The 26,175-nt window shown below is 43.8% G+C and overlaps 1 protein-coding gene and 1 long non-coding RNA gene across 24 annotated transcripts in view; both read right to left on the bottom strand.

Annotated features, from left to right (window-relative positions):
- Positions 1–3,042: 3,042 nt before the first annotated feature.
- LOC141407889 (uncharacterized) lies at positions 3,043–8,359 on the bottom strand. The gene is made up of 2 exons (XR_012419098.1): positions 8,196–8,359; positions 3,043–3,231 (listed from the first exon to the last, which is right to left on the bottom strand). It is a non-coding gene; the product is annotated as an uncharacterized lncRNA (long non-coding RNA).
- A 6,383-nt stretch (positions 8,360–14,742) lies between these two features.
- Positions 14,743–26,175, bottom strand: part of RIN2 (Ras and Rab interactor 2) — a 252,492-nt gene continuing 241,059 nt past the window's right edge. For 22 of the 23 annotated variants that reach the window (XM_074004670.1, XM_074004673.1, XM_065522710.1 and 19 more), the window contains 3 exons: positions 25,515–25,646; positions 20,989–21,152; positions 14,743–16,585 (listed from right to left, as the gene is read on the bottom strand). In XM_074004670.1, coding sequence (XP_073860771.1) covers positions 16,262–16,585; positions 20,989–21,152; positions 25,515–25,646 — 620 coding nt within the window. In that variant the 3' untranslated portion in view covers positions 14,743–16,261. The remainder of the gene's footprint in view (positions 16,586–20,988; positions 21,153–25,514; positions 25,647–26,175) is intronic. The other variant, XR_012419099.1, reaches the window with a different exon arrangement.

Below are 26,175 nucleotides of genomic sequence, written 5' to 3' on the forward strand. Positions count from 1 at the left end.
GCTTACGAATTTGTAAAATTTTGTATTGTCAAAGACAATAAAAAGCAGAGAAAACCTGGAAACGTGTACTAGACAGGACACCCAGTAATCTTTTTCTGGCCATTTCAAAGTGTTTCATAATTTTTGTGTGTGTGACATGAACTAATGTTGATTTGAATCTTGTTCCTTATGAAGTAGTGAAGGTTTTTGTCATATCTTTGGCTCTGATTCATTGGTATTATAAACATTAGAAGTTTATAGCTACTTTATGTTTGTATCTAGGTAATGGTGGAATAAACATGATTTTGATTTTTAGAAAAAAACACTGTGGATTTAACACAAAGGTAGTACTGAAACCCTGCAGAGACTGGATGCTGTGGGCCAGCAGTTTGCAGCACTAATACGACTTATTATTCTGATTTTGAGGCACAGATCAGAAATGTCCTATAGCTATATGGCCATTCCAACACATGGGGTCAGAGGAACGTGCAGGGAAGTACAGAGAATATCCTGGATATTCACCACCTGGTTCTCCCTTCTCTCCTGTTTGTCTACTTATTTTTAAACTGTTATCAGTTTCCATTGCTGATTGCCGCCTATGAATTAGCATCTCAAAGGGTGGCCAGTAAGTGCCCAGCAAATATCGATTAAACAGCTGAGTGAAAAAGTGGCATGCAGGTTACCCAGAAGATAATGTCATCCTTGGTAGTTTACAAAGAGGGTATTCACGTTATCAACAAAGGTATTTCACCTCCCTGTGCCTTAGTTTCTGTAAAAGGTGCATAATCATAGCACCTACCTCACTGAATTATTATGAAGATTACATGAGTTAATATTTGTAAAGCACTTATAACAGTGCTTGCCACATTTTAAGTGCCATATAAGTGTTTGGTAAGGAAAATAATGAAATTAAGTATTTTGCATTTTGAAGGATCAGAATCTGGAGATGTAGAGTTAGGAGAGGCACAGCCCTCAACCATAGACCTTAGCATAAATAGCTCTGGAGGGGCAGTGGCTGCCCACAGTCCCCGAGGAGCAGCTTAGAGGAGATGGGTGAGGCTTTGGAAGCCACCTCCCTTTCCTCTTATTGTCTTGCTCCCACCAGAAAAGTCTACGTGTTGACACACTTGTTTTATGGGTTTTAAAAATACCTTTCATGGCTATTTACATTTTTAAAGACCTTTTAATAAAAATGATATATGCACATTATTAAGAAATCAAAGACTTGTGGAAATGTACAAAGAAGAAAACAACAAATCATTCAAAATTTTGCCACCTGGGAATAAACCATGTTAACTCACAGAGAATTTCAGTCATCTCTCTATGTAGATTAAGGGGTGAGAAAGAGACTTTTACTTAAAAGGGATTCTAATTACATATGTTAATAAATGAAGTATAAGGTATTACTATGCTTGACTTTTTTCTTGAATTTAACAGAAGAAAAAACAAATCATATGAAAATGAAAGAGTGCCAGGCTCAGTGAGTTACTCTTGTAATCTCAGCACTTTGGGAGGCCGAGGCAGGTGGTTCACCTGAGGTCAGGAGTTCGAGACCAGCCTGGCCAACATGGTGAAACCCGTCTCTCCTAAAAATATAAAAACTAGCTGGGCATGGTGGTGGACACCTGTAATCTCAGCTACTCGGAAGACTGAGGCAGAAGAATCGCTTGAACCTAGGAGGCAGATGTTGCAGTTTACTGAGATTATACCACTGCACCCCAGCCTGGGCGACAGAGGGAGACTTCATGCCAATAAATAAATGAATAAATAGGCCGGGTGCGGTGGCTCACACCTGTAATCCCAGTGCTTTGGGAGGCTGAGGCGGGCGGATCATGAGGTCAGGAGTTTGAGACCAGCCTGGCCAACATGGTTTTGTATTTAACTACTAAAAATACAAAAAAAATTAGCTGGGCGTGGTGGCAGGCGCCTATAATCCCAGCTACTTGGGAGGCTGAGGCAGGAGAATTGCTTGAACCCGGGAGGCGGAGGTTGCAGTGAGCTGAGACCGTACCACTGTACTCCAGCCTGGGTGACAGAGTATGACTCTGTCTCAAAAAATTAAAAAATAATAAAAGTAATAAATAAATAAATGTGAAAATAAAGAGATTGCTGAGCAGCACAAAATAAAAGCTCCTAAAAGTTTCCTGTAAAGTTTAAGATAGGTATAGTATTATATATGTATTAAATATACTTGCAATCTCCTAATGAGGATAATTAATGGTCAAAATCAGATTTTTAAATAGAACTTTCAATTTAGGGCACTATTGACTCTTTTTTGTTGTTTTGTTTTTTAGTTTTTTGCTTTTTTGAGACAAGGTCTTGCTCTGTCTCCCAGGCTGGAGTGCTGGCAGGATCTCAGCTCAGTGGAACCTCTGCCTCCTGGGTTCAAGCGATTCTCCTGCCTCTGCCTCCCGAGTAGCTGGAACTACAGGTGTGCACCACCACACGAGGCCTTTGTTTTTTTGAGACGGAGTCTTGTCCTGTTGCCCAGGCTGGAGTGCAGTGGTGTGATCCCAGCTCACTGCAACCTCCACCTCCTGGGTTCAAGTGATTCTCTGCCTTAGCCTCCCTAGTAGCTGGGATCACAGGTGCCTGCCACCACAGGCTACTTTTTTTGTATTTTTAGTGGAGACGGAGTTTCACCATCTTGGTCAAGCTGGTCTTGAACTCCTGACCTTGTGATCCACCAGCCTCAGCCTCCCAAAGTGCTGGGATTACAGGCGTGAGCCACCATGCCTGGCCTTTTGCGTGTGTGTATGTGAGAGAGGGTCTCTCTCTGTCACCCAAGCTATAGCGAAGTGGCATGATCTCGGCTCACTGCAACCTCCACCTCCCAAGTTCAAGCAATTTCATGCCTCAGCTCCTGAGTAGCTGGGACTACAGGCATGTGCCACCATTCTCTATACAGCCACATCACTTTTACAACTATATATCATCTAGTTGTTTGGTTTTAAGTCTATGATTGAGTGGATGTAATTGTCATTCCCATTTCTTGTTACAGCTCTTCCCTTTCCATTCTTCATTCTGATGCATGTATGGGTTGGCTGAGTTTCTCTGTTGAGCTTTTGTTTGTTTGACTTTGCTGTGCTTTGTTTTTCCTCAGGCTCATGGTGCTGGTGCTCTATTCACAGAGCGCCCTTGTCTCTTAGGATGCTCAAGTGGAATATTGGCTGGATATTCCTGGATCCCATGTTCTCTCCTCCAAGATTTTGTAAACATCATTACTCCATTGTTTTCTGGTGTTTAAAGTTTCTGGGGGAGAAGAATAAGGCCAGCATGAGTTTTTTTCCCCCTTGTATCAGTGGCAATTTATGCTGAAGTCTAATTATAACACTTCTAGAAATATGATTGTAATACTTTTAGAAATAAAACATTTTTAACAGTGCATGTGTTTTAAACCTAGTGAATTTGACAATTTCAGCAGTTTAACACTGAAATGTACTAAAAACTTCAAAACGGAATCACTCATACATAGCTGATGGGAATGCAAAATGGTGCAGCCCCTCTGGAGAACAGTTTGGTAGTTTCTTTACAAATTGAACATGCAAACATGCAACTACCACTTAACCCAGCAATTGCATTCCTGGGCATTTACCCCGGAGAAATGAAAACTTATGTTTTCATCAAAACATCTATATGAATATATAAGCAAGAATCAAAAAAGTTTATGTACCCTGTGATTCCATTTACATGGACTTTTTTTTTTTTTTTTTTTTTTTTTTTGAGACAGGGTCTCACTTTGTCACCCAGGCTGGAGTGCAGTGGCATGATCTCGGCTCACTGCAACCTCCACCTCCCCGGTTCAAGCGATTCTCCTGCCTCAGCCTCCCAAGTAGCTGGGGCTATAGGCGTGCACCACCATGCCTAGCTAATTTTTGTATTTTTAGTAGAGATGGGGTTTTGACATATTGCCTAGGGTGGTCTCCAACTCCTGGCCACAGGTGATCCATCCACCTCAGTCTTCCAAAGTGCTGGGATTACAGGCATGAGTGAATGTGCCCAGCCATTTATATGACATTCTGAAAGGGCAGAATTATAGGAACAGAATAAAACAGACCAGTGTTTGCCCAGGCTGGGACTGATCATGGTGATGGCTACGTGACCAAATGAGTCTGTCAAAATATATCAAAAGTGTATTAAAATGAGTGAATTTTACTTTATCAAACTTATGCCTTAATAAACCTGACTTTAAAAAGAGGAATCACCCAGCACTTTGGGAGGCTGAGGTGGGAGGACTGCTTGAGGAGTTGAAGACCAGCCTGGGCAACAAAGTGAGACCCCATCCTTACAATGAAGAAAGAAGAAAGAAGGAAGAAGAAGAAGAAGAGGAGGAGGAAGAAGAAGAAGAAGAAGAAGAAGAAGAAGAAGAAGAAGAAGAAGAAGAAGAAGAAGAAGAAGAAGAAGAAGAAGAAGAAGAAGAAGAAGAAGAAGAAGGAGGAAGAAGAAGGAGGAGGAGGAGGAGGAGGAGGAGAAGAAAAGCCTGGCATGGTGGTGTGTACCTGTAGTCCCAGCTACTTAGGAGGGTAAGGCCAGGGGATCCCTTGAACCCAGGAGTTTGAGGCTACAGTGAGCCATGATTGCACCACTGCACTCCAGTATGGTTTAAAAAAAAAAAAAAAGAAAAGAAAGGAAGGGAAGGGAAGAGAAGGGAGGGCAGGGGAGAAGGAGAGAAGGGAAGCTGAGATTGCGCCACTGCACTCCAGCCTGGGCGACAGAGTGAGATTCCGTCTCAAAAAAAAAAAAAAAAGAAAGAAAGAAAGAAAAGAAAAAGGAAAAGGAAAACAATAAGCAGCAGTATCAGCACCTTTTTAGAAGTATGGAGATAAATAATGATGGGGGGGAGGGGAGGGGAGGGGAGAAGAAGGAAGGAAAGGAAGGAAGGGAAGGAAGGAAGGAAGGAAGGAAGGAAGGAAGGAAGGAAGGAAGGAAGGAAGGAAGGAAGGAAAGAAGGAAGGAAGGAAGGAAGGATCAGCATAGTCTTTACATTTTTGTCACCGTCATTTTAAGAAGTATATTTGAAAAGCATGAACTACGTTAAATCCCACAGTTACTTGGGCTTCTAGGACATGCTGCTGTTGACTTCTGTTTCCGTGCATTTGATTTGATTTTTAGCCGGCAGTAAAATACTGTTTCTATCCCGGCTGCACATTTTCTTTTTTTTTTTTTTTTTTTTTTGAGACGGAGTCTCGCTGTGTCGCCCAGGTTGGAGTGCAGTGGCCGGATCTCAGCTCACTGCAAGCTCTGCCTCCCGGGTTTTTACGCCATTCTCCTGCCTCAGCCTCCCGAGTAGCCGGGACTACAGGCGCCCGCCACCTCGCCTGGCTAGTTTTTTGTATTTTTTAGTAGAGACGGGGTTTCACCGTGTTAGCCAGGATGGTCTCGAACTCCTGACCTCGTGATCCGCCCGTCTCGGCCTCCCAAAGTGCTGGGATTACAGGCTTGAGCCACCGCGCCCGGCCCCGGCTGCACATTTTCCCCTACATTAAAGATGACTCATAGAATCCTTTATTTATCATTCTACACAGAGTAATTTCTTTTACTGCTTCGTTGGAAAAAACTACAAGCTTTTACCACATTTAATGGCAAACATTTTCCTGCTCATTGAAACAAAACACCATGTGCTCTCTGTAAATAGTACTGACCCAGATTCACATCCATCACTGCAAAATTCCACATTGAAAACAAGCAAACAGCTTGATGGCTCATCTGTTGTTGCTCTGTTTCTTTTCTTTCAGATTATATGGAAAGCACAAAGTGCGCAGTAAATATATATTTTGATATATCCTAAGCAGCATACTTTACAATTAAACATCTTGGATGGTTGGATGCCTTCATATAAGAAATTTTTTGCCGGGCGCGGTGGCTCAAGCCTGTAATCCCAGCACTTTGGGAGGCCGAGACGGGAGGATCACGAGGTCAGGAGATCGAGACCATCCTGGCTAACATGGTGAAACCCCGTCTCTACTAAAAATACAAAAAACTAGCCGGGCGAGGTGGCGGGCGCCTGTAGTCCCAGCTACTCGGGAGGCTGAGGCAGGAGAATGGCGTGAACCCAGGAGGCGGAGCTTGCAGTGAGCTGAGATCCGGCCACTGCACTCCAGCCTGAGCGACAGAGCGAGACTCTGTCTCAAAAAAAAAAAGAAAAAAAAAGAAAAGAAATTTTTTAAATAAAATAATAACTGCGGCCGGGCGCGGTGACTCACGCCTGTAATCCCAGCACTTTGGGAGGCCGAGGCGGGCGGATCACAAGGTCAGGAGATCGAGACCACGGTGAAACCCCGTCTCTACTAAAAATACAAAAAATTAGCCGGGCGCGGTGGCGGGCGTCTGTAGTCCCAGCTACTCAGGAGGCTGAGGCAGGAGAATGGCGTAAACCCAGGAGGCGGAGCTTGCAGTGAGCCGAGATCGCGCCACTGCACTCCAGCCTGGGCGACAGAGCGAGACTCCGTCTCAAAAAACAAACAAAAAAAATAAATAAAATAAAATAAAATAATAACTGGACAAGATACATGCATTGACTCTGAACTATCGATGTAATAATCTATTTTCAGTTTTGCTAACTAGGATGTATAAATTCATTCACTATTCAAATTTAAAACTACAGGTTTCTTTCTGTATTTATTATTTTATTATTTATTTATTTATTTATTTCTTATTAAAACTACAGGTTTCAATTAAATAACGCAGGCTGTATTTATCTATCTTTTCCCTACCAATACCTCACTAAAATGAGAATTAAAGAAAATTTAAAAAGGAATTTTTTAAAGGGCATACATCCATAGGAACAAAAAGAATGGAAGAGGAGACAGTAGCCAGTGGGAACTGGCAACAAAATTTTGTATGCTTGAAAACTCAGCAGACAGGAGAAAGTTAGATGTTAACCAACTGCAGGCGGAAAAGCCAGCAGGAAGCAAGGCAATCGATTCCCCGTGCAGAGTCTGGGCGGGCTCAGGAATTAGCCAAGGCAGGTGTGAGTGACGGGAGAAGATGAGCGCCTCACTCCTGGAGAGACCCAGAAGCCATGTCCCTGAGCCGTCAGAGCACAGGCAGCGAAGAGTGAGGTTGAGATACTGCATCGGAAATGGGAGGAGGTGAAAGCTGGCAGACAGAAAGCTAAAACCCCACAGGCTCCTTGCCTGCTTAGCTCCCAGAACACTGGCACCAAAGTTTAACCCCACCTGGCATCCCCCAGTAGGGTACTGGAGAATTTTCTTGTGGAGAAACCACCTGACCCAGAAGAAAAGCCCCACAGGTATTGACATATGGCCAGGTCGCTACATGGTCACCCTAAGGAGAGGACCACCATACAAGAGGGTTCAATCCTCACTTTCCATGATATGGAATCAATAATTAATGTCTTATATTGAAAAAGAGGCCGGGCATGGTAGCTCACACCTGTAATCCCAGCACTTTGGGAGGCAGAGGTGGGCAGATTACTTCAGGTCAGCAGTTCAAGACCAGCCTGACCAACATGGTGAAATCCTGTCTCTACTAAAAAATACAAAAAACTAGCCGGGCGTGGTGGCGGGCGCCTGTAGTCCCAGCTACTCGGGAGGCTGAGGCAGGAGAATGGTGTGAACCTGGGAGGTGGAGCTTGCAGTGAGCTGAGATCCCGCCACTGCACTCCAGCCTGGGCGACAGAGCGAGACTCTGTCTCAAAAAAAAAAAAAAAAAAAAAAAAGAAAGTAGCTGGGTGTGGTGGCACATGCTTGTAATTCCAGCTACTCAGGAGGCTGAGGCAGGAGAATCGCTTGAACCTGGGAGGTGGAGTTTGCAGTGAGCTGAGATCATGCCACTGCACTCCAGCCTGGTGGACAGAGTGAGACTCTGTCTCAAAAAAAAAAAAAAGAAAGAAAGAAAGAAAGAAAAAAGAAAAGAAAACAAAAACCAATAAGCAGCAATATCAGCATCTTTTTAGAAGTATTTAAATAAATAATGAAGACACAGCTGGAGACATGGTTTGGGGGAGGAGGTAACAGAAATGGGATTGGGAGGAGGCTCAGGGGCTGCTACCTTCCACTGCAAGTCTTCCAATATTTGGTTTTGAAAACTATGTATTGTGTGTATTTTTTAAAAATCCTCCTTCCCTTAAAAAACATAAGGCAAAATCATGTGAGTAAACCGGTGTCATCTGGAAAAACAAACGAGGGCTCAGGATTGTTCAGAAAGGTTACCTGGAGAAATGGAAGAGTTCTGCGAAATTCACCACACTTTACCTTTGAAATCGTCTGCTGGGGATTCCACAGGAGCTTTTTCCAACGAAGTTTTAAATCATTCACTCCTTGCTCACCAAAGAGGTTTTATTAAACACATCTTTGTTTCTCGAAGTTGATGAGTAAAAGGGTCTTATGATTAGTAGATTAGTAGATTCTCAGGGAATGAAATGCCTTTAAAAGGAAGTTGGCTGTTCTTCTTCTTTTTTTCTTTTTTGAGATGGAGTTTCGCTCTTGCTGCCCAGTCTAGAGTGCAATGGCGCAATCTCAGCTCACCACAATCTTCGCCTCCCGGGTTCAAGCGATTCTCCTACCTCAGCCTCCCGAGTAGCTGGGATTACAGGCATGTGCCACCACGACTGGCTAATTTTGTATTTCGAGTAGAAGACGGGGTTTCTCCATGTTGGCCAGGCTGGTCTCAAACTCTTGACCTCAGGTGATCCGCCCACCTCAGCCTCCCAAAGTGCTGGGATTACAGCAGTGAGCTACTGTGGCCAGCTCAGCTGTTCTTTAAGAAAATAAAAAAGCTTATAAATTTCCCATGTCACATGCAGACAATGTGACTAATTAACTGTGCATGACTACATCCGTGCATGCACACACGTGCGTGTGCAAGCAGCTGGCCCAGAGATCCCCCCTCCGCTGCTCCTGTGTGCCCTCACACAGGTGTTAGAGGTGAGAGAAGTCACTTTCCAGCAAAATCATTAAAGTTCGACTTCAGCAATCCCACCTGATTTTCAGAATCTTTTCCCCATGCCCTTCAAGCCCCTTTTCCCTGTCGAAGCAAGAATATAATTGAATATACATAAGGAGGTGAAAACTTGGTTCCTGACATTTGTATGTGAAACCTTTTGTCCATAATGTGGTGATTTTAAACGAAGTTATGCCTTATTCTTAGCAAAACAATCACGAGCTATTTTCTTCTCCTTTCCTGCAGGGTTCTAAGAGCAGCACACCTCCTACATTTGTGTATTTGTATCGGCTGCACAAATGCCACTGCCCCAAATATACCTTGAACTAATGCTTCTCAAGCCAACTCTAATGTGCACGTGAATGTTGTTAAAATACAGATTCTGATCCAGCAGGTCTGCCAGGGGTCTGAGATTCTCACAAACTCCCCAAAGATGTGATGCTTCATCCGTGGATTATGGTTTTCACAGCAAAATCCTAAACTATCTGTTCAATGAGAGTTTGCAATTTGTCAGGTCTCATATTTTCATGTGCTAGTAAAAAATAGAAGCTTTGTGATGTCCTAGCTGCTTCACTTACATATATTTTTCTGATTGGTTAATGAGTCTCTAGCATTTTATTGTTCTCTGCAGTTTTTCTTTCAATAGATAATAGATGCATAAGTCTATTCTGCATATGATTGTACATCAATAGGCTGCAGAGAAAAATGGGAGTGAGAAAGATAAAATGGACGGAAACTGCAATCTGGTAAATAAATGCATTCTCTCTTAATTTGTAGAAGTGGCGAGAAGTCAGAAGCACGCACATCAGAAATAAAGAGAATTAATCACGTCAGCCTCTGTATTCTTCTTGGTAGAGCACCAAGTTTTAAAGAATAGTGCTTTTAAATAATATAAATGTACATATAAATTCTATGTAAATTAGTGAATATGATAAAGTAAAAGGGGAAAAAAGTGGAGGAAAGTTGTTTAAACAATCACTGACTATAATTATGCTTTTACTTAAATGATAATTCCTTTTTGGGAAATACTGTTTTAGACTCTTGTGTAGGCAGAGATGGTTCCTCTCAGGATTTCGCTCTGGCAATGACTGGGAAGCTAGCAACACGTCTCTGCAACCTGCCTTGCTCCCTTTGCCTTTCTTGGTGAAAGTCACCCCTGGCTATGGGCCCTGATGATGCTTTTGACCAGCAGGGAATACTGGGGAAAATGAGCTACTCCGAGCTCACATGCACACACCACCATCACTGCCATCACCACCATCAGCAGTAACAGCAATGAAGTTGGGCCGGGCGTGGTGGTTCACACCTACAATCCCAGCACTTTGGGAGGCCGAGGCGGGTGGATCACGACGTCAGGAGATCGAGACCATCCTGGCTAACACGGTGAAACACCATCTCTACTAAAAATATAAAAAAATTAGCCCAGCGTGGTGGTGGGCGCCTGTAGTCCCAGCTGCTGAGGAGGCTGAGGCAGGAGAATGGCGTGAACCCTGGAGGCGGAGCTTGCAGTGAGCCGAGATCACGCCACTGCATTCCAGCCTGGGTGACAGAGCAAGACTCTGTCTCAATAAATAAATAAATAAAATAAATAAACTTAATAACTAGTTTTCACTTTATGTTTGATCTTCCTACATTGAGCAACCTGCCCCAGTACATTTTTCTTAAACCTTTGATACCCATTACTGCCTTTCTTCTGTTTCACGAGAAACTTGCCAGCAGATAATAGCATGAATGGGTAGGCAGAAATAAGCAGTAGGGGTGAAATGCCAAAGCAGTCAATTATCTAATGATCGTAATAAGTAACATTTAACCGTGCTTATGATGTGGTGCCTGGATGTTCTAAGCACTTTGCATGGATTAATTTATGTTTGCCTTACAGCAGCGACTGAAGAGGAAAGATGCTATTTTATCCTTGGCTAGTAACACATACATATGTTTGATAGGATGCATGTGTCTGTTCCTTTGTAGATGTAACCTGTGAATGTGTTTTTATTTTATATGCACAGACAGTCTTTTTTTTTAACTTTTAAATCAACCCTAGTTGATATGCTAGAACCGCACTCTCTCATATGGTAGCCACCAGCCACATGTGGCTATTGATTATTTGAGACATGGCCAGTGTGAAATGAGATGTGCTGTAGGTGCAAAATGCACACACGACTTTGAAGACAATATAAAAAATAAAAGAATGTAAAATACCTCTTTAATATTTTTGATTAATTGTTGAAATATATTTGAGATATCATGAGCTAAATAAAATTACTAAAATTGATTCTACCTATTTCTTTTTGCTTTTTAAAATTGTGCCCACTAGTAAATGTAAAATTACCTATGTGGCTTGCTTTATATTTCTAAGGGATAGCACCAGGCTAGAAGTACATGTTCCATGGTCCTCTGCCAGCCAAATCAGGTTGAGAATGCATGCTTGGTTAGGTGTCAGTGGCCTTGGTTAGGCAAGGTGTTACTTCTCCCAGGTGTGTTTTTATATTAAAATCCACATTTTGATCTAAACTAGTAGTTTTCACAGCAGAAGCACCTTGGAAGTTTAAAATAAATATGGCTGGCTGGGTTGCCTCTGCAGAGATTCTGATGGTCCGGGCAGCTGGGGCATTAGGAGTTTTAAAAGGCTCCAGGTGACTTCAAGCTGACAGCCAAAGCTGAGAGCCACCTATTCAAATGGAACAGCCGACACTGAGTCTTGGTGACCGACAGTGTGGGCGGGTGATGTTTGCAGTGGGGCCAGGTTCACACTTTTTGAGTCTTTCGTTGGAACTACAGAAACAAACTGTGGAAAGGATCAGAGCCTGCTTTTTGGCAAGGAGCCTTGGAATAGAGTTAAGAGCACCCTCAAATCTATGGTATGAGGGAAAACCCAGCCCACAGAATCATGGTGGGGAAATGGGAAGAAAGGGAAGCAATGGAGCTAATTATGTGTAGTGATATTTCCCCCAGGAAACCGAAGACGGGTTACAAAGGTGAAGGCTGTCTAGGAGCTCCTCCCTGGTCACCCGTGGTCCTCAGGTTCCAAGCCCCTCTTCACAGGCCGCAGGATCTGACCAGCCCCATTCCCCAGCAGTGAGAAATGAGGGTTGGCTATAGTAGTTCTAATGTGTGCACTCAAAGGAAATACTCAGATTCATTAATGTAATGATATTCTAAGTGTCTTATATAGAGCTTCAGAATTCTGGCAAATTCTACTTTTAAATGGGAGACTTTGTATTAGACTCGAGATAAGAAACTCCTCCCCCACCCCCACCCCCAACCGCCTCACTCCAATTGAAGCTTCTCCAGGGAGGTTTCTGAGGGGAGGCCTTGGTTACACTTTCTCAACTATTTGGGAAGCTGAGGGGGTAGATCCCTTGAGTTCAGGAGTTTGAGACTAGCCTGGGCAACATAGTGAGACCTCATCTCTGCAAAAAATAAACAAAAATTAGCTGGGCATGGTGGTGCACGCCTGTAGTCATAGCTAGTCAGGAGGCTGAGGTAGGAGGATTGCGCTTGAGCCCAGGAAGTTGAGGCTGCAGTGAGCCAAGATAGCACCACTGCATTTCATTTCAGCTTGAGTGACAGTCACACCTTGTCTCAAAAAAAAAAAAAAAAAAAAAAAAAAAGGTTATATGCCCACACCTTTCGGAATAATTATTTTTTAACTTCCCATACCTACGTTTCTTGCAAAGCTAGTATCCATGTGGGAAAGGTTTGTGCCAGCTGCCACCATTTTTGATGTTGGAGTAAAATCGATCTTTTTCTAATCAGAACCTGTTTCTTGAGAAAAATGCCAGATGTTTTCCTCCTCCCTCCCTCTCTGCATTCTTTTTTCTTTTCTTTTCTTTTTCTTTCTTTTTTTTTTTTGAGACTGAGTCTTGCTCTATTGTGCGGGCTAGAGTGCAGTGGCGTGATCTCAGCTGTCTGCAACCTCCGCCTCCTGGGTTCAAGGGATTCTCCTGCCTCAGCTTCCCGAGTAGCTGGGATTACAGGTGCCTGCCACCATACCTGGCTAATTTTTGTATTTTTAGTAGAGACAGGGTTTCACCATGTTGGCCAGGCTAGTCATGAACTCCTGACCTCAAGTGATTCACCCGCCTTGGCCTCCCAAAGTGCTGGGATTACAGGTGTGAGCCACCATGCCCAGCCCCTCTCTGCCTTCTTTACTTCCTTTCCTTATCACCTATTTAGGATTTCGCAATGTTAGGTGATTTCTTTTCCGTATTTCCAACTGAATTAGAGTTAACTAAATGACAAAAAGTACTTTTGGTCTCAAATTCATCATCATGAAAATGGGCCAAAAAAATGAGGACACTTAGAATTTTACTATCAGATACTGCCAGATGATTAAAACACCTGTATTCCACACACACTGTGCCCTTGTGAGTCCTAATTGTGCTGTTTCTATTTCTCTCAGACTGCTGGCAAGTGACCAGGTGTGACTAGGTGTGACCAGGCATGACCAGGCATGACCAGGCATTAAAGAAGTGCTCCCTCATTTCAAGTCTCTTAAAGATGAAGGTAACAGCTGCCCAATGAGGATGGAACTGCATTTGTGAATGGAAGCACTCATAGCTGGGTTTCCTGTACTTTGTATTTTCTTATAGATCTAAAGTTGTAACTTCCACATAATATGAACTACTTCAACAGTTTCTATTTCTATTCTATGTCCCTGGGGAGTGGGGGTGGTGCTAGAGTGAAAGGATTTGGCAGTGCGTGCAACATAAAAAAAAAAAAAAAATCCCTTCCTTTGGCCGGCATTCAACTTTTATAACATGTTTTTATTTTTACTTTTTTTGGGGGGAAAGACAGGGTTGCTCTGTCGTCCAGGCTGCAATGCAGTGGTGTGATCGTAGCTCAATGCAGCCTCCAATTCCTGGGCTCAAGCGATCCTCCCACCTCAGCTATAATGTATTTTTAAATTTGGAAATGCATTCTCCTCTTCCTCCACCCAGCGTTATATTTTTACTCTCCTCTTATTCCCTCCAACCTTCACCCAAGTCTGTTTCCTGGCAATTTGAGAAGTGAGAAATGCCTGCGTGGGGGAAAAAGTGGAGGCACATGTTGTGTTGTAATTTTAACGGGGAAGCATTGCCCAATGACAAAACCAGGGACTGTCTTGTGATGTCGCTTTCTGCCCACGCTACCTTTTCTTCTTCTGAGCTCGCTCTCATCCCGCAGAAGGCTGCAAGGCTGCCTCGCATGCAGAGGCTGTGACCTGCTTTAAATCAACAAAGCATGATGATCTTAGTTTGAAGAGTGGGGAGGACAACCATACGGATTGAGCTGTCAATGTTTAGTTCGTTGTAAATATCAAAAGCAGGCAGCCCATTCAGTCCTCATTCTGATCTTTACGGATCTCTCCCACTGATGAGTTAGAAACCCTTTTAAACTCATGTTTTCCTTCCTTCAGCCAGGAAGGATTTATTGAGCACTTACTATTAATATATGCCAGGCACCGTTCCAAGCATGGGGAGTATAGCAGCGAGGAGACCAAGCCTCTGGCTGTCAATTTTGAAACAGCACTGAACTTTCAGCCAGGGCATTGCAGAGGCTGCGTGAGGACAGGGTGGGGCTGTCTGCAGGGCCCCAGCTAACTCCATGTTCAAATTACCTGTGATTTTCTCTAAGTCCGACCGAGCCAAGTACTGTACTAGATAACAATGGAAACACTTTCAGGGGGAGGATGATCTTTTCCTTCTGCTCCTTAACTTTTGCCCCATATCAGGAGGAGCTTCTGAGAAATGTGAGCTTTTCTGCTTAGCCCCTCAATACAACGTCTAACCACAAACCCTGGCTCGTATTTCATCTGTCCATGACACTGTGTGGTGCATGAATATATTCTTACTCTAAAGAAAAAAAAAAAAACCAAAGGATATTTCAAAAATTATTTTCACACATGATTATCATACAGTATTACAATGTATTATGTGCAAAATTCCATTTAAAAAATCATTTACAAAAGTACAACACAGTATGTGCTGAGGGTTCTAGTTCAACAAAAGCCAAGGCTAAAAAAGGTACAAGGTACAAAGCCAACCAAATTAGATGACTACGCATCTTTACACAGTACAATAACATGTTTTTGTAACTACCTGTGTTACATGGATACAAGACCCTCATAGTTTGTGCACCTGCAAGCTGGTTTTATTTAACGTTAAGTTTAACTTCACTACAGGTTCTGATAATGTAGATTTTTTTTGTGTGTGTGCATTTTTGAATTCTTCTCCATTATACAGCACCTTATTTAACTCAACAAAAGCCACATTATACATTACTTGGTTTCTGGTCCCAATAATTTGATGCTGTTAGTTTTAATTTCGATGGAAAAGGGAGAAAAGGTGTTCTTCTTGATTTTTATTTTTCTCAAGGGGCTTTCAAAATTGTTTCTAAAAGCAAATCACACATGGAATAGATTTTGCCAAACCTCATTGCATATTTACAGTATTTTAAGCGTAGGTGGTTCCTTCTATCTCTTTTTCTACATCTTTCGAAGAGCCTGAACCAGCAGACTGCACTCCTCAGTCCTTCGTTAGAGTCCGTATTTCTCTCTCTACCTCTCGCTACATTCATTTCTCTCCTTATTCTCAGCATCATTTGTTTAAAAAACAAAACAGCAAAACACCACTAAACGTGAACAAGAGAACAGTACATCCGATTTCCAAAGGCATTCTGTGGCCAGTGTCAGGAATACGTTGCTTTAAGAAATCCAGCAGTCTCTCCCCACAAAGTTGCCAAAACATCCAGTTACAGAAGAGAGACTTTAAAAATGCAATACTCTCAAATCCAGCAAGAGATTTATTTTTGAATATTAAATGTTAAAATCACATGCATAATTATAGAATATTTTAAAGTTACAAAAATATTTTAAAAACCAATCCTGACAGTTTACCTGCAACTGCTATAAAAATTTCTATGAAATATATAAAAACATGAAGGCTCTTTGTAAAAAAAAAAAAAAAAAAAAAAAAGGAAAAAGGAAGGCAGGAAGGGATGAGGCCATCCACAGGAGTGAGAATCACCTGACGCACTGCATCGCAAACATCTGCTGTTGAATTCAAAAGAACTTGTATCTGAAGTGTTTCTTCTGCACATATACATACATGTAAGCCAACCTAGAACCTGACTGGGGGTAGGTAGCAAACAATCTCAGGACACTTCAACCATCAAATGCAATTCTCCATTGCCAAAAGGGAATCCTACTGTTTCACGAACCTCAGCTACCTTGCGTGGCTAAAGCTGCCCTTGGCTGAGTTGGCCTGTGGATGGCTTAGTCACTAAACGGAGGGGTCCCCGAGGAGGTGACTGCTTTTCAAGCTCAAGCACATAGAAGCCAGAAGGCAAGGCTTCCAGCTCCCCTTTGGATGCACCACTGGGAAGTCCTGCCTCTCTTCTAGGAGGTGGTGAGGTCATCTTCTCCGTTCTGGAAAATGACGCCATAAGGATCGTTCTTGATGCGTTTGTAGACAAAGTGGAAGATGTGGGGCTGTGGTCGACTGTGCAGCTCTGCCTTGATTTTTTGAGGGTAAGTGTCCTCTGCCAGCTGCTGCCATGTCTCGTCAACGAAGAGAAAGAGGCTGTACTCCTCAGGGTCCCCCACCTTGAACTTCTCAGCACAGATCTGACACACATCCTCGGTGGTGATATAAGGTCTCACAAGGAGCGTCTTTCCTGTGCAACCACTGTTGACCTCCTGAAATGCAACTCGGAGGTAATTCTGCAAGTGGAAGAGGAATGTTGAGACAGTCAGAAGAGAAAACTAGATAGTGAGCATGATGGGGGACCGAGTGGGGCACGGTGACTGTGAGCCACTTCCAGGCCCTGTCTTGTCATAATGCCCGATGTCAGGCCATGAGGCTTCGAATGACAAGGAAAGAGGCTGATCTGACTTTGGACAGTGGCGAGGAGAACTACATGATTCATTGCAACTATAAGAAGCAGGAAGTCCAGGCAGCCCTGGTTCTGATCTGTCCATTTCCCTCATAAAGTCTGCTTAAGAAACCCCTGCTTAAGAGTGTGAACCACATCCAATGCTGGGTTTCTTCCCAGCTTGAAAAATAAACCAAATAGCACAAGAGTATGAAGGAAGTCAGCAGGAAGAGATTTAAAATATCTACACACAACAGCATGCACAGTGCTCACATTTTGTTTTTTTCTGTTCCTTTTAAGAGATGAGATCTCACTATGTTCCCCAGGCGGGACTCATACTGCTGGGCTCAAGTGATCCTCCTGCCTCAGCCTCCTGAGTAGCTAAGTCTACAGGTGCATGCCACTGTACCTGGCTTGTGCTCACTTTTGACACACTTTTTAAATAAATCCTAATCAAGGGCAATAATTTAGGTTGAATCACACACATACAAAAAACATGCTGACATTTGACTATTTTTTATCTCCCCCAAATGGTGATTTCAGGTAGCTCAGTCTAATACAAGGCTCCTAGTGGCTCTGGGCACAATGTGGAAAAGAACGTTGATTTTGCCAACTTTTGCAGATGGAGGTGATTACACGCAAGATGGTGCTGCAGGGAATTAAACAAAGACATTTGCAGGCTCAGGCGCTGCCATCATGCCAGGTACATACTATCATGAAATATGTAAACCTGTGGTCTTACAAGATACAAAGTCCAGACCAGGCATAAAGAATCTTAAACTCACATCAGGCTCTCCTAGATTTTGTGACCCCAGATAGCTTTTCTTCTGTTTCCTTAAGAGTGGCGTTATCAGCCGGGAGCGGTGGCTCAAGCCTGTAATCCCAGCACTTTGGGAGGCCGAGACGGGAGGATCACGAGGTCAGGAGATAGAGACCATCCTGGCTAACACGGTGAAACCCTGTCTCTACTAAAAAATACAAAAAACTAGCCGGGCGTGGTGGCGGGCGCCTGTAGTCCCAGCTACTCGGGAGGCTGAGGCAGGAGAATGGCGTGAACCCGGGAAGCGGAGCTTGCAGTGAGCCGAGATCCGGCCACTGCACTCCAGCCTGGGCGACAGAGCGAGACTCCGTCTCACAAAAAAAAAAAAAAAAAAAAAAAGAGTGGCGTTATCAGATGAAATCTAGAACACCCAGTGAAATTTGAGTTTCATCTAGAAAACAAATACATTTTATTCTTCTAAATCTGGCAACCCGGCTCGGCAGTGAAGGGAAGGAGGGCTCTCTGCCCAGGTGCCTGCATGGTCACCACGAGGGTTTCCTGGGATAATGGAAGGGGAAGCTCTCGGGAAGGACAGTGAGCTCTGCACATGTCAGATATGTTTCATATCTGCTTCCAGTGGGGACTTTTGCTAGCCCAGTGACTTTGCAGGAGAGGTGAGCTAGTGGGAGGTGCCCAGGTTGACACTGATACTCTTTGAACCTTTTTTTTTTCTTAAGAGACAGGGTCTACATGATCCCTGTTTGACTAGTGCAGAAACTGAGGCACAGAGAGGCTAAGTAACTTGCCCAAAGCCACACAGCTAGGACATGGCAGAGGCAGCCCCACCATCTTGACCACTAAGACGTACTGCCTCTTCCCATGTGAGAAGACCTCTGTGCCTGTGACCTCTGATTCAGGGGTTTCCGATGGAGCTTTGGGTCTGAGGTTTTGCTTTGACCCCCGAGCCGAGTGCTGAGCATTTCCTTCTTTGGCTACACTCTGAGAAGGCATGCACCTCCAAAGTGAGCAGGGTCAATGAAGGCAGGAGGGGGCGGCTGCAGAAGAAGGCAGCTCCACGGTGTCTGGGGGTCTCCAGGTGAAGAGGTGGAGGAGGAAGTGTGTGTTGGCAGGTGGGCAAAGGAACAATGAACTTTTCTCACTTCCTCTGTTCTGCCTCAGGCAGCCCCTCCCTGGATGGCTGTATAATGGCACCCCAGGGGTCTGCAAACACAGAGTGGTACAGGGACCTTCTTAGTGCAACAGGGTGGGGAGAGTGCAGCACGTGTATTCTCATTCTTTAGGTTTATGTGCTTGAGAAGGAATTTCTGAGAATACTGAAATCTTGGAGAAGAACGAGCTGATCTTGGCTTTCAAAGATGGGCTTGCCTTGTTTTTATTTGTTTTTGAGAAAGGGTCTTATTCTGCTGCCCAGGCTGGAGTGCAGTGGTGTGATCATGGCTCACTGTCGCCTCAAACTCCTGGGCTCGACAGATCCTCCCACCTTAGCCTCCTGAGTAGCTGGGACTGCAGGTGTGTACCACTATACCCGGCTAACTTGAAAATTTTTGTTGTCGTTGTTTTGTAGAGAAGGGGTCTCACTTTGTTGCCAAGGCTGGTCTCCAACTCCTGGCCTCAAGCGATCTTCCTGCCTCAGCCTGTGAGGCGATGGGATTACAGGTGTGAGCCACCTCATCTGACCCTCTATTTTCAGAGCTCTTAAAAAAGAAAAAAAAAAAAAAAAAAGGCCAGGCGCAGTGGATCACGCCTGTAATCCCAGCACTTTGGGAAGCTGAGGCGGGTGGATCAGTTTGAGGCCAGGAGTTTGAGTCCAGCCTGGCCACCACGGTGAAATCCCGTCTCTACTGCAAATACAAAATAAATTAGCCGGCTGTGGTGGTGAGCGCCTGTAGTTCCAGTTACTCTGGAGGCTGAGGCAGGAGAATCGTTTGAACCTGGGAGGTAGAGGTTGCAGTGAGCAGAGATCGTGCCACCACTGCACTCCAGCCTGGGTGAGCGAGACTCCACCTAAAAAAAAAAAAAAAAAAAACAGGTGAATCTGGACATGTAGGCAAATCTGTCCTGCTTTCCAGATCCCTGCTTGGAAACTCATCATGAGGAACATAGAAACAAACCATAGGCAGATGTTATCATTTAATTTAAAACCTTCAAAATATTATTTGAAGACACTTGCCAACTCACTTGTTATTTCATAAACGATGAGCAAATCAGGAATTGTGTTAGCTAAGGATTTCTTTTTTTCTTTTTTCTTTTTTTTTTTGAGAGGGAGTCTCGCTCTGTCGCCCAGGCTGGAGTGCAGTGGCACGATCTCCACTCACTGCAAGCTCCGCCTCCCAGGTTCACGCCATTCTCCTGCCTCAGCTTCCTGAGTAGTTGGGACTACAGGTGCCCGCCACCACACTTGTCTAATTTTTTGTATTTTTAGTAGAGACGGGGTTTCACCGTGTTAGCCAGGGTGGTCTCAATCTCCCGACCTTGTGATCCACCAGTCTCCGCATCCCAAAGTGCTGGGATTACAGGTGTTAGCCACCACGCCTGGCCTCTTTTTTTCTTTTTTGAGATTAAGTCTCACTCTGTCGCCTAGGCTGGAGTGCAATGGTGCGATCTCGGCTCACTGCAACCTCCGCCTCCTGGGTTCAAGCAATTCTGCTGCCTCAGCCTCCCAAGTAGCTGGGATTACAGGTGCCTGCCACTACACCCAGCTAATTTTTATATTTTTAGTAGACACAGGGTTTTACCATGTTGGCCTGGCTGGTCTCGAACTCCTGATCTCAGGTGATCTGCCCGCCTCGGCCTCCCAAAGTGCTGGGATTACCGGCGTGAGCCCCGATGCCTGGCCTTGGGTAAAGATTTCTATAGCCCTCACCCACCTCTCCATTCTAAGAAACAAGCTCATTGGGAATCCCACGTTCCCAAGCAGCAGCTCATGGTCAGGAAAAACCCTGGCCAGGGAACCTGAGCAGGACTCGCTCAGATGCTTGCCTGGTCACTCTGCGCTGTGGACGGCTGCCATAGCTGCTGCTGCTGCTGCTGAGATTCTGGGGTCTTCTGTTTTGGAGAGCGGGCGAGTGAAAAGGGAAGGAGACATCACTGTTCCTCTCCCCTTTCCCAAAGAGAAACTAGGCCAATTGCATCGCGTAACACAGCGGCTGTTTCCTGATGAAACAAAATCTCCATCGCCTGTGCCAAATGCTTCCTCCTCCTTTTTGACTTATCGTCTGCTTGTTTGGGCAGAAATCCTGCCTTAATTCAACTTGGTTTTCTTAAGGACAGCAAACCTTGGGCCAAATATCCCATGCATATATAAATGTAAAGAAAACAGAGCAATGTAACAAGGCCAGAGGGTGGTTTGAGATCTCCCTTTCCTGCCAAATAATTCAACACAGTGGGGACCTCTGAGCTGGGATGTGCTGGGTGAGCCAGCTCTGCATTCCTGGAGGACGAAGGAAGCAAAGCGGGGGCCAGCTGCACACCTGGAAGTCGTCCACAGAGGGGATGGTCCGGTTGGTGGTTCTCCGTTTGTGCCACTGCCTCAGGGTGTCTCTGGTTTCTGAGCTAAGCAGTCGCGCTGCTTGTTCTTCTTGGAAATTCTTTATCAGAGAAAGTGCTCCGTATGCGCTTGTCAAGTAATAGCCTCCTGAAAAGAGCAGAAAGAGTGGGTCCTCCCAGTGCCAACCTCCGCTCACAGGTGATAATGGGATGCCAGCGTTAGAGGGCATGTTTTGCATTTTTAGTATTTCTTCAACATGCATTTCCTGTAGGATCACAGAGGCCCACATCCAAGAGCATGGCACTCACTCCTCCATCCATCCCTTCACACAGCCATCCCGCAGAGATTTATGGAGTGACCCAGGCCTGGGAGGGGCCGGGGGAACACAGACAAGCCAGGCTGACAAGGTTCCTGTTTCCACTGATGGGATTTCCATTCTAGTGCATGAGACTGACCAAGCCTCTAAAGTGTTTTTGTTGTTGTTTTTGAGATGGAATCTCGCTTCGTCACCTAGGCCGGAGTGCAGTGGCACAAGCTCAGCTCACTGCAACCTCCGCCTCCCAGGTTCAAGCAACCCTCCCACCTCAGCCTCCTGAATGGCTGGGATTAAAGGCAGGCGCCACCATGCTTGGCTAATTTCTGTATTTTTAGTAGAGATGGGGTTTCACTATTTTGGCCAGGCTGGTGTCGAACCCTGGCCTCAACTGATCCACCCATCCCGACCTCTCAAAGTGCTGAGATTACATGAGCCACCATGCCTGGCCAAAATTATTAAAGTGCAATTGTGAAAAACGTTTGCTAGAAATAGTTGGGGTATTAAGGCCTGACGGGGTGGTTGGGGGAAAGTCAGGCTTGTGAGACAATCCAAAACCAGAATCCCCTCCATCAGTCCAGACTCGTGGTAACACTTGCTTTTGGCTTTTTCTTTTAGTAGTTGATATTTTCTATCTCTGATAAACAAGAATCTGGTTTTTAAAAAAAGTAAAAAAAACCAAAACAACGAAATGAATATTTTCTAAATTAAGTATACTATTCACTTTGAAAGAACTGTTCGCAAAAATGTGGGTACTTCAAAAATAATTTCTCCTGATTCCCTTTCTTACCCCTTCCTTTGGGACTAACGTGACATCTGGCACTTAGGATAAAATAATTTACAGGAAAGTGATGCTCCTGTGATGGTGCATTTAGGAATGATCTCTTATGTTCCTGAGGAGTGTAAAAGGGCTGACGACCCTGTAAGATGCGTATGTATTCCTTCATAGTTTTTGTTGTAACATATGACTAGGTGTCTGGGGAGGAACTTACGGTCTCTGCGCTGAAGAGCCACTAGGGGTCGCCCCAAATGTTTATTAAAAATTCCCTAACTGGGCACAGCACATTTTAGATGTAGAGACATTCTTTGTCAAAATACTCACTGAATCTCTACTGGGAGCCACAGCTACAGAGGAGAAAGTAGGTTTGTAAGAAATAGAATCTGAGTCCTCACTCTCCAGAAGTTTATGAATGTGTGTTTTTTGTTTTGTTTTGTTTTGTTTTTTTAAAAAGACACTGGTAATTTATGCCTGCAGGGACCAGAAGTTAGTTTGGTGAAATGAGTTTTGTGCAGAAGTGTCACCTTTAGGGCCAAAGTATTTAACTGTTCATGTGAGACCCTGCGGAAGCCTCTCTCTGGTCAATAAGTGGCAATATGCAAGATGGCAACTGTCCCCTCCATGTGGATCAGGAGCCGCACGCCCTGCAAACTTGTGCTGGACGTGAACTCGAGAAAGAAAAACACCCTTCTTGTTTTCAAGTTGCAGATAAAGACTTGAGGTTATTTTTTCCTCCAGTATAATCTGGGTCACCCTGAGCCATGCGCTTTCCCTTGATCACATGTCAAGCTTTCTGTGTATAGAGTGATCTGAAAGGTTTTTCAGACCTTGCCACCTACAGTATAATCACCCTAGTTAAGAGTTTTGAATTGTTGATCTTTACCAAATATTTGCCCCACAAACAAATCAGCAGGTGACTGTGTGTGAAACTCAGTAATCCAGAATACAGATGCTACATGAAGAATTTCAGGAGAAATCAGTATGAATGTAAGTATTCGGGAAAGGCTGTATGGAGGGTCAGGATTTGAGCAAGGACTTGGAGAACTGTTACAATATTTGTGGGGGTGGTGGGGGGCTCCTTTGGACTTCAAATTTTAGACTCCCTAGCTCTCATCTGTTCAGGACACTAAGGAGAAAACTCAAATGCTGGAAGCACAGAATTGACCACACTTTGAAACATGTGGATGCAATTAGAGAAGGTTTTAAATTTCAGCAAAACTATAACCCTACCACAAGAGCTGTGCAATTCTAAGGGATTCTATGACGCCTTTTTGGTAAATGAGAATACCTGCTTAAACAGCAGAAAACAGACGTGGCTGCTACCCCGCAAACCAAAGAGGACTTTGGGCAGGCACGGAAAAGTCCAATCTGTATTTTTGCCACTGCTCAGTAGCCTCTTCCTCCCAGGCTGCATGGCTTCAGTTCGATGCTACGTAGGCCTGGTCTGTGATCACAGCCAACCCGACTAGGCTGCCTGCTCTCCCAAGGAAGGCAGCCAAGAAGCCCCAGACACGGTTAAGTGGAAGCAGGCTCTATTTAAGTGCGAGCTCACCAGCCCCTTTGTGTCCTTACTAGTTGTGCCCTTGTCTTTCTTGTGGGATTCGTGGAGGAGATGACAGCCACCTGTCCATTAGTCATCAACACAGGGCCTTGCCCTGGGCCAATCTGGGAAAGGGGCAGGAAGTAGCTGTCTCTATCCTTGGGCCACAAGATACAAGCAAATGTTTGTCCTGAGTGCACATTGTCAGTAACAGAATCGACTTTCTAAGTGAAACCGGCATGTCTTTTTCCCCAAAGCCCTAAGAGCTCTACATACTTATTACTAGAATTAAACATGATTGAAGCTTGAAAAAGAACAACCCAACCCCAAACTGTATTAATAACAAACATTACAGTGGAAGGAAGGAAAGCATGCCATGTAGACTAACATGCTTCTCTTGATCCCTGGGCAAAACCACATGTTTGGCCTTGTCCTGTCTAATCCCAGGGCAGAGCAGGCAAGAAAAGCTCCAGGGAGGGCCTCAGAGGCTCATCAGGGAGTGTCTGGTTCCATGGTTAGGAATATTAATGAGGGGACAGAAGAGGCTAAAGGGTGAAAGAATGAAAGAGGCCCATTCATACCTGCCTGGGATGGGGAACAGGAGGAGAGCGATTCATCCCACATTCTGAGTCAGCACTACCCATGACCACGTGGGAAGGGCATAATTGGGCTCCAGGGAGGGCGGTCTCTCCGACAGAAAAAGTAGGACTGAAGAGACTAAGGGGCACATTCTGGGGTGGTAAAAATGCACTTCATTCCCTCCAGGGAAAATGCTGGGATGACTCATTCCTTAGGGAATCCTGTCAGAGATGGACCTTTCCACTCAAGCCCAGACTGAAACTCATCGGAAAACAACAACAACAACAACAACAACAACAACAACAACAACAAAACCCCATAACAATCCCCCCCTAGGGCTTGTCTGGGTTTTTATCTGGATATATTAAAATGGATTAAGAGGATTCACAGTGCACAGGCCCTGATTTGTTCTCCTTTAAAAAGATAAGCTCACACAGAGTCCCAGTTATGTCTGCTTTTCAAGGCTGTGCACTAGTGTGCCAAACATCCTAATCATTTCCATGGTAAAATACCTAAGCTATGTGTAAGGAGAAGGAATTTCTGCTAAGACATGTTGGGGTTAGGCAGACATAAGAAGAAGGAACCCGACTGCCAAGGTAAATTGAGAGCAAACTGCACGGATTCCACATCCCTGTGTTTTTATTATAAAAATGAAAAGATACTTTAAAAAAAAAAAACTGGAAAAAATTTAATACTGTTTTTACCTTAAAAGTGAAATTTTAAAAAATAAAAACAAAGCCAAGCTTTTACCCATTTCACTAATATAAGAGCAGGTTATTTTTCTGGCAATGGAAATATCCTCAACAAAAGTTTATAATTTTCTCTTGGAGTCAAAGAAACCATTTCTTCAAAAAAAAAAAAAATGGCATTTATTCTACTGAACGTAGTTTTTTTATTGCCATTAAGCAATCTTAGTGAAGCATAGTTAAGATGGGGTTATATTTTTTCTTTGTGTTTTTCCTGGCTTTTCCAAATTTTCTACCATGAGTATGTATTACCTTTGCAATCAGAAAAAGCTTAGTACACTCTTTTAAATTAAAAAAAAATTCAGTTAACACTTAAGATGTCAAAAAAAGCACCCAAGTAACTGCTTAATGGGTGCAGAATTTTATTTTAGGGTGAGGAAAATAGTTTGATGCTAAATAAAGGTGGAGAATGCATGACATTGTGAATATACCAAATGCCACTGAATTATTCACTGTAAAATGATTAATGTTATATTACATGAATTTCATCTCAATTTTAAAAAAATGAAAAAAATAGCACCCAGTTCCTTCAACTTTTCTCAAAAGCAGTTACCTTCTCCATGTAACAGCGATGGGTCTAGGAGCTCCATCATGTACTCGATTTCAGTGTCCAATTCAAGCATGTCACACTGGGCTATGACATAGGTCAGGACTGGCAAGAAGTCATCAGCGCCATACATCCTCCCTGAGAGTAGGAAGAAAGAACGAGATGGAATGTTTTTACCAACTTTTCTTTCTTTCACATCCTACTTGCTGCTTTTATTAGACAGCAAGGAGTCATTCTGGGGGACTGTGCTATTTATAAACAGAGGTGGGTGTTTCTGGAATCCTATGTAGCCTGTGACCCTCCCAGCTGCTAATGTTAGAGACCAGCCCTTACAGTTTCAGAATGAATGTCTATGAATCAATGAACACATTACAGATTTTTTCCCCATTTTATAATTTGTATAAAATTATATGATAGAACAGAATGCTCGTTAAAATATTTTAATTTTCAGCAAACAATAAATAATATTGTAAAACACAAAATATTTACTTATGCTAATTCTTTGTGTCTTATTTCCTGTTTCTTGCTGTGCACATTATTCACGAACATAATGACAAGACCAAACTCAAACCAGGAATAAGCCAACTTTGCTCTGTATTTAATGTGAGCACACAGTTAATTCGGTATATGTTGAATATACACATTAATCAATAGAAATATATGGCAA

The sequence above is a fragment of the Macaca fascicularis genome, chromosome 10 (genome assembly GCF_037993035.2).
Source record: "Macaca fascicularis isolate 582-1 chromosome 10, T2T-MFA8v1.1".
NCBI lineage: Eukaryota > Metazoa > Chordata > Mammalia > Primates > Cercopithecidae > Macaca > Macaca fascicularis.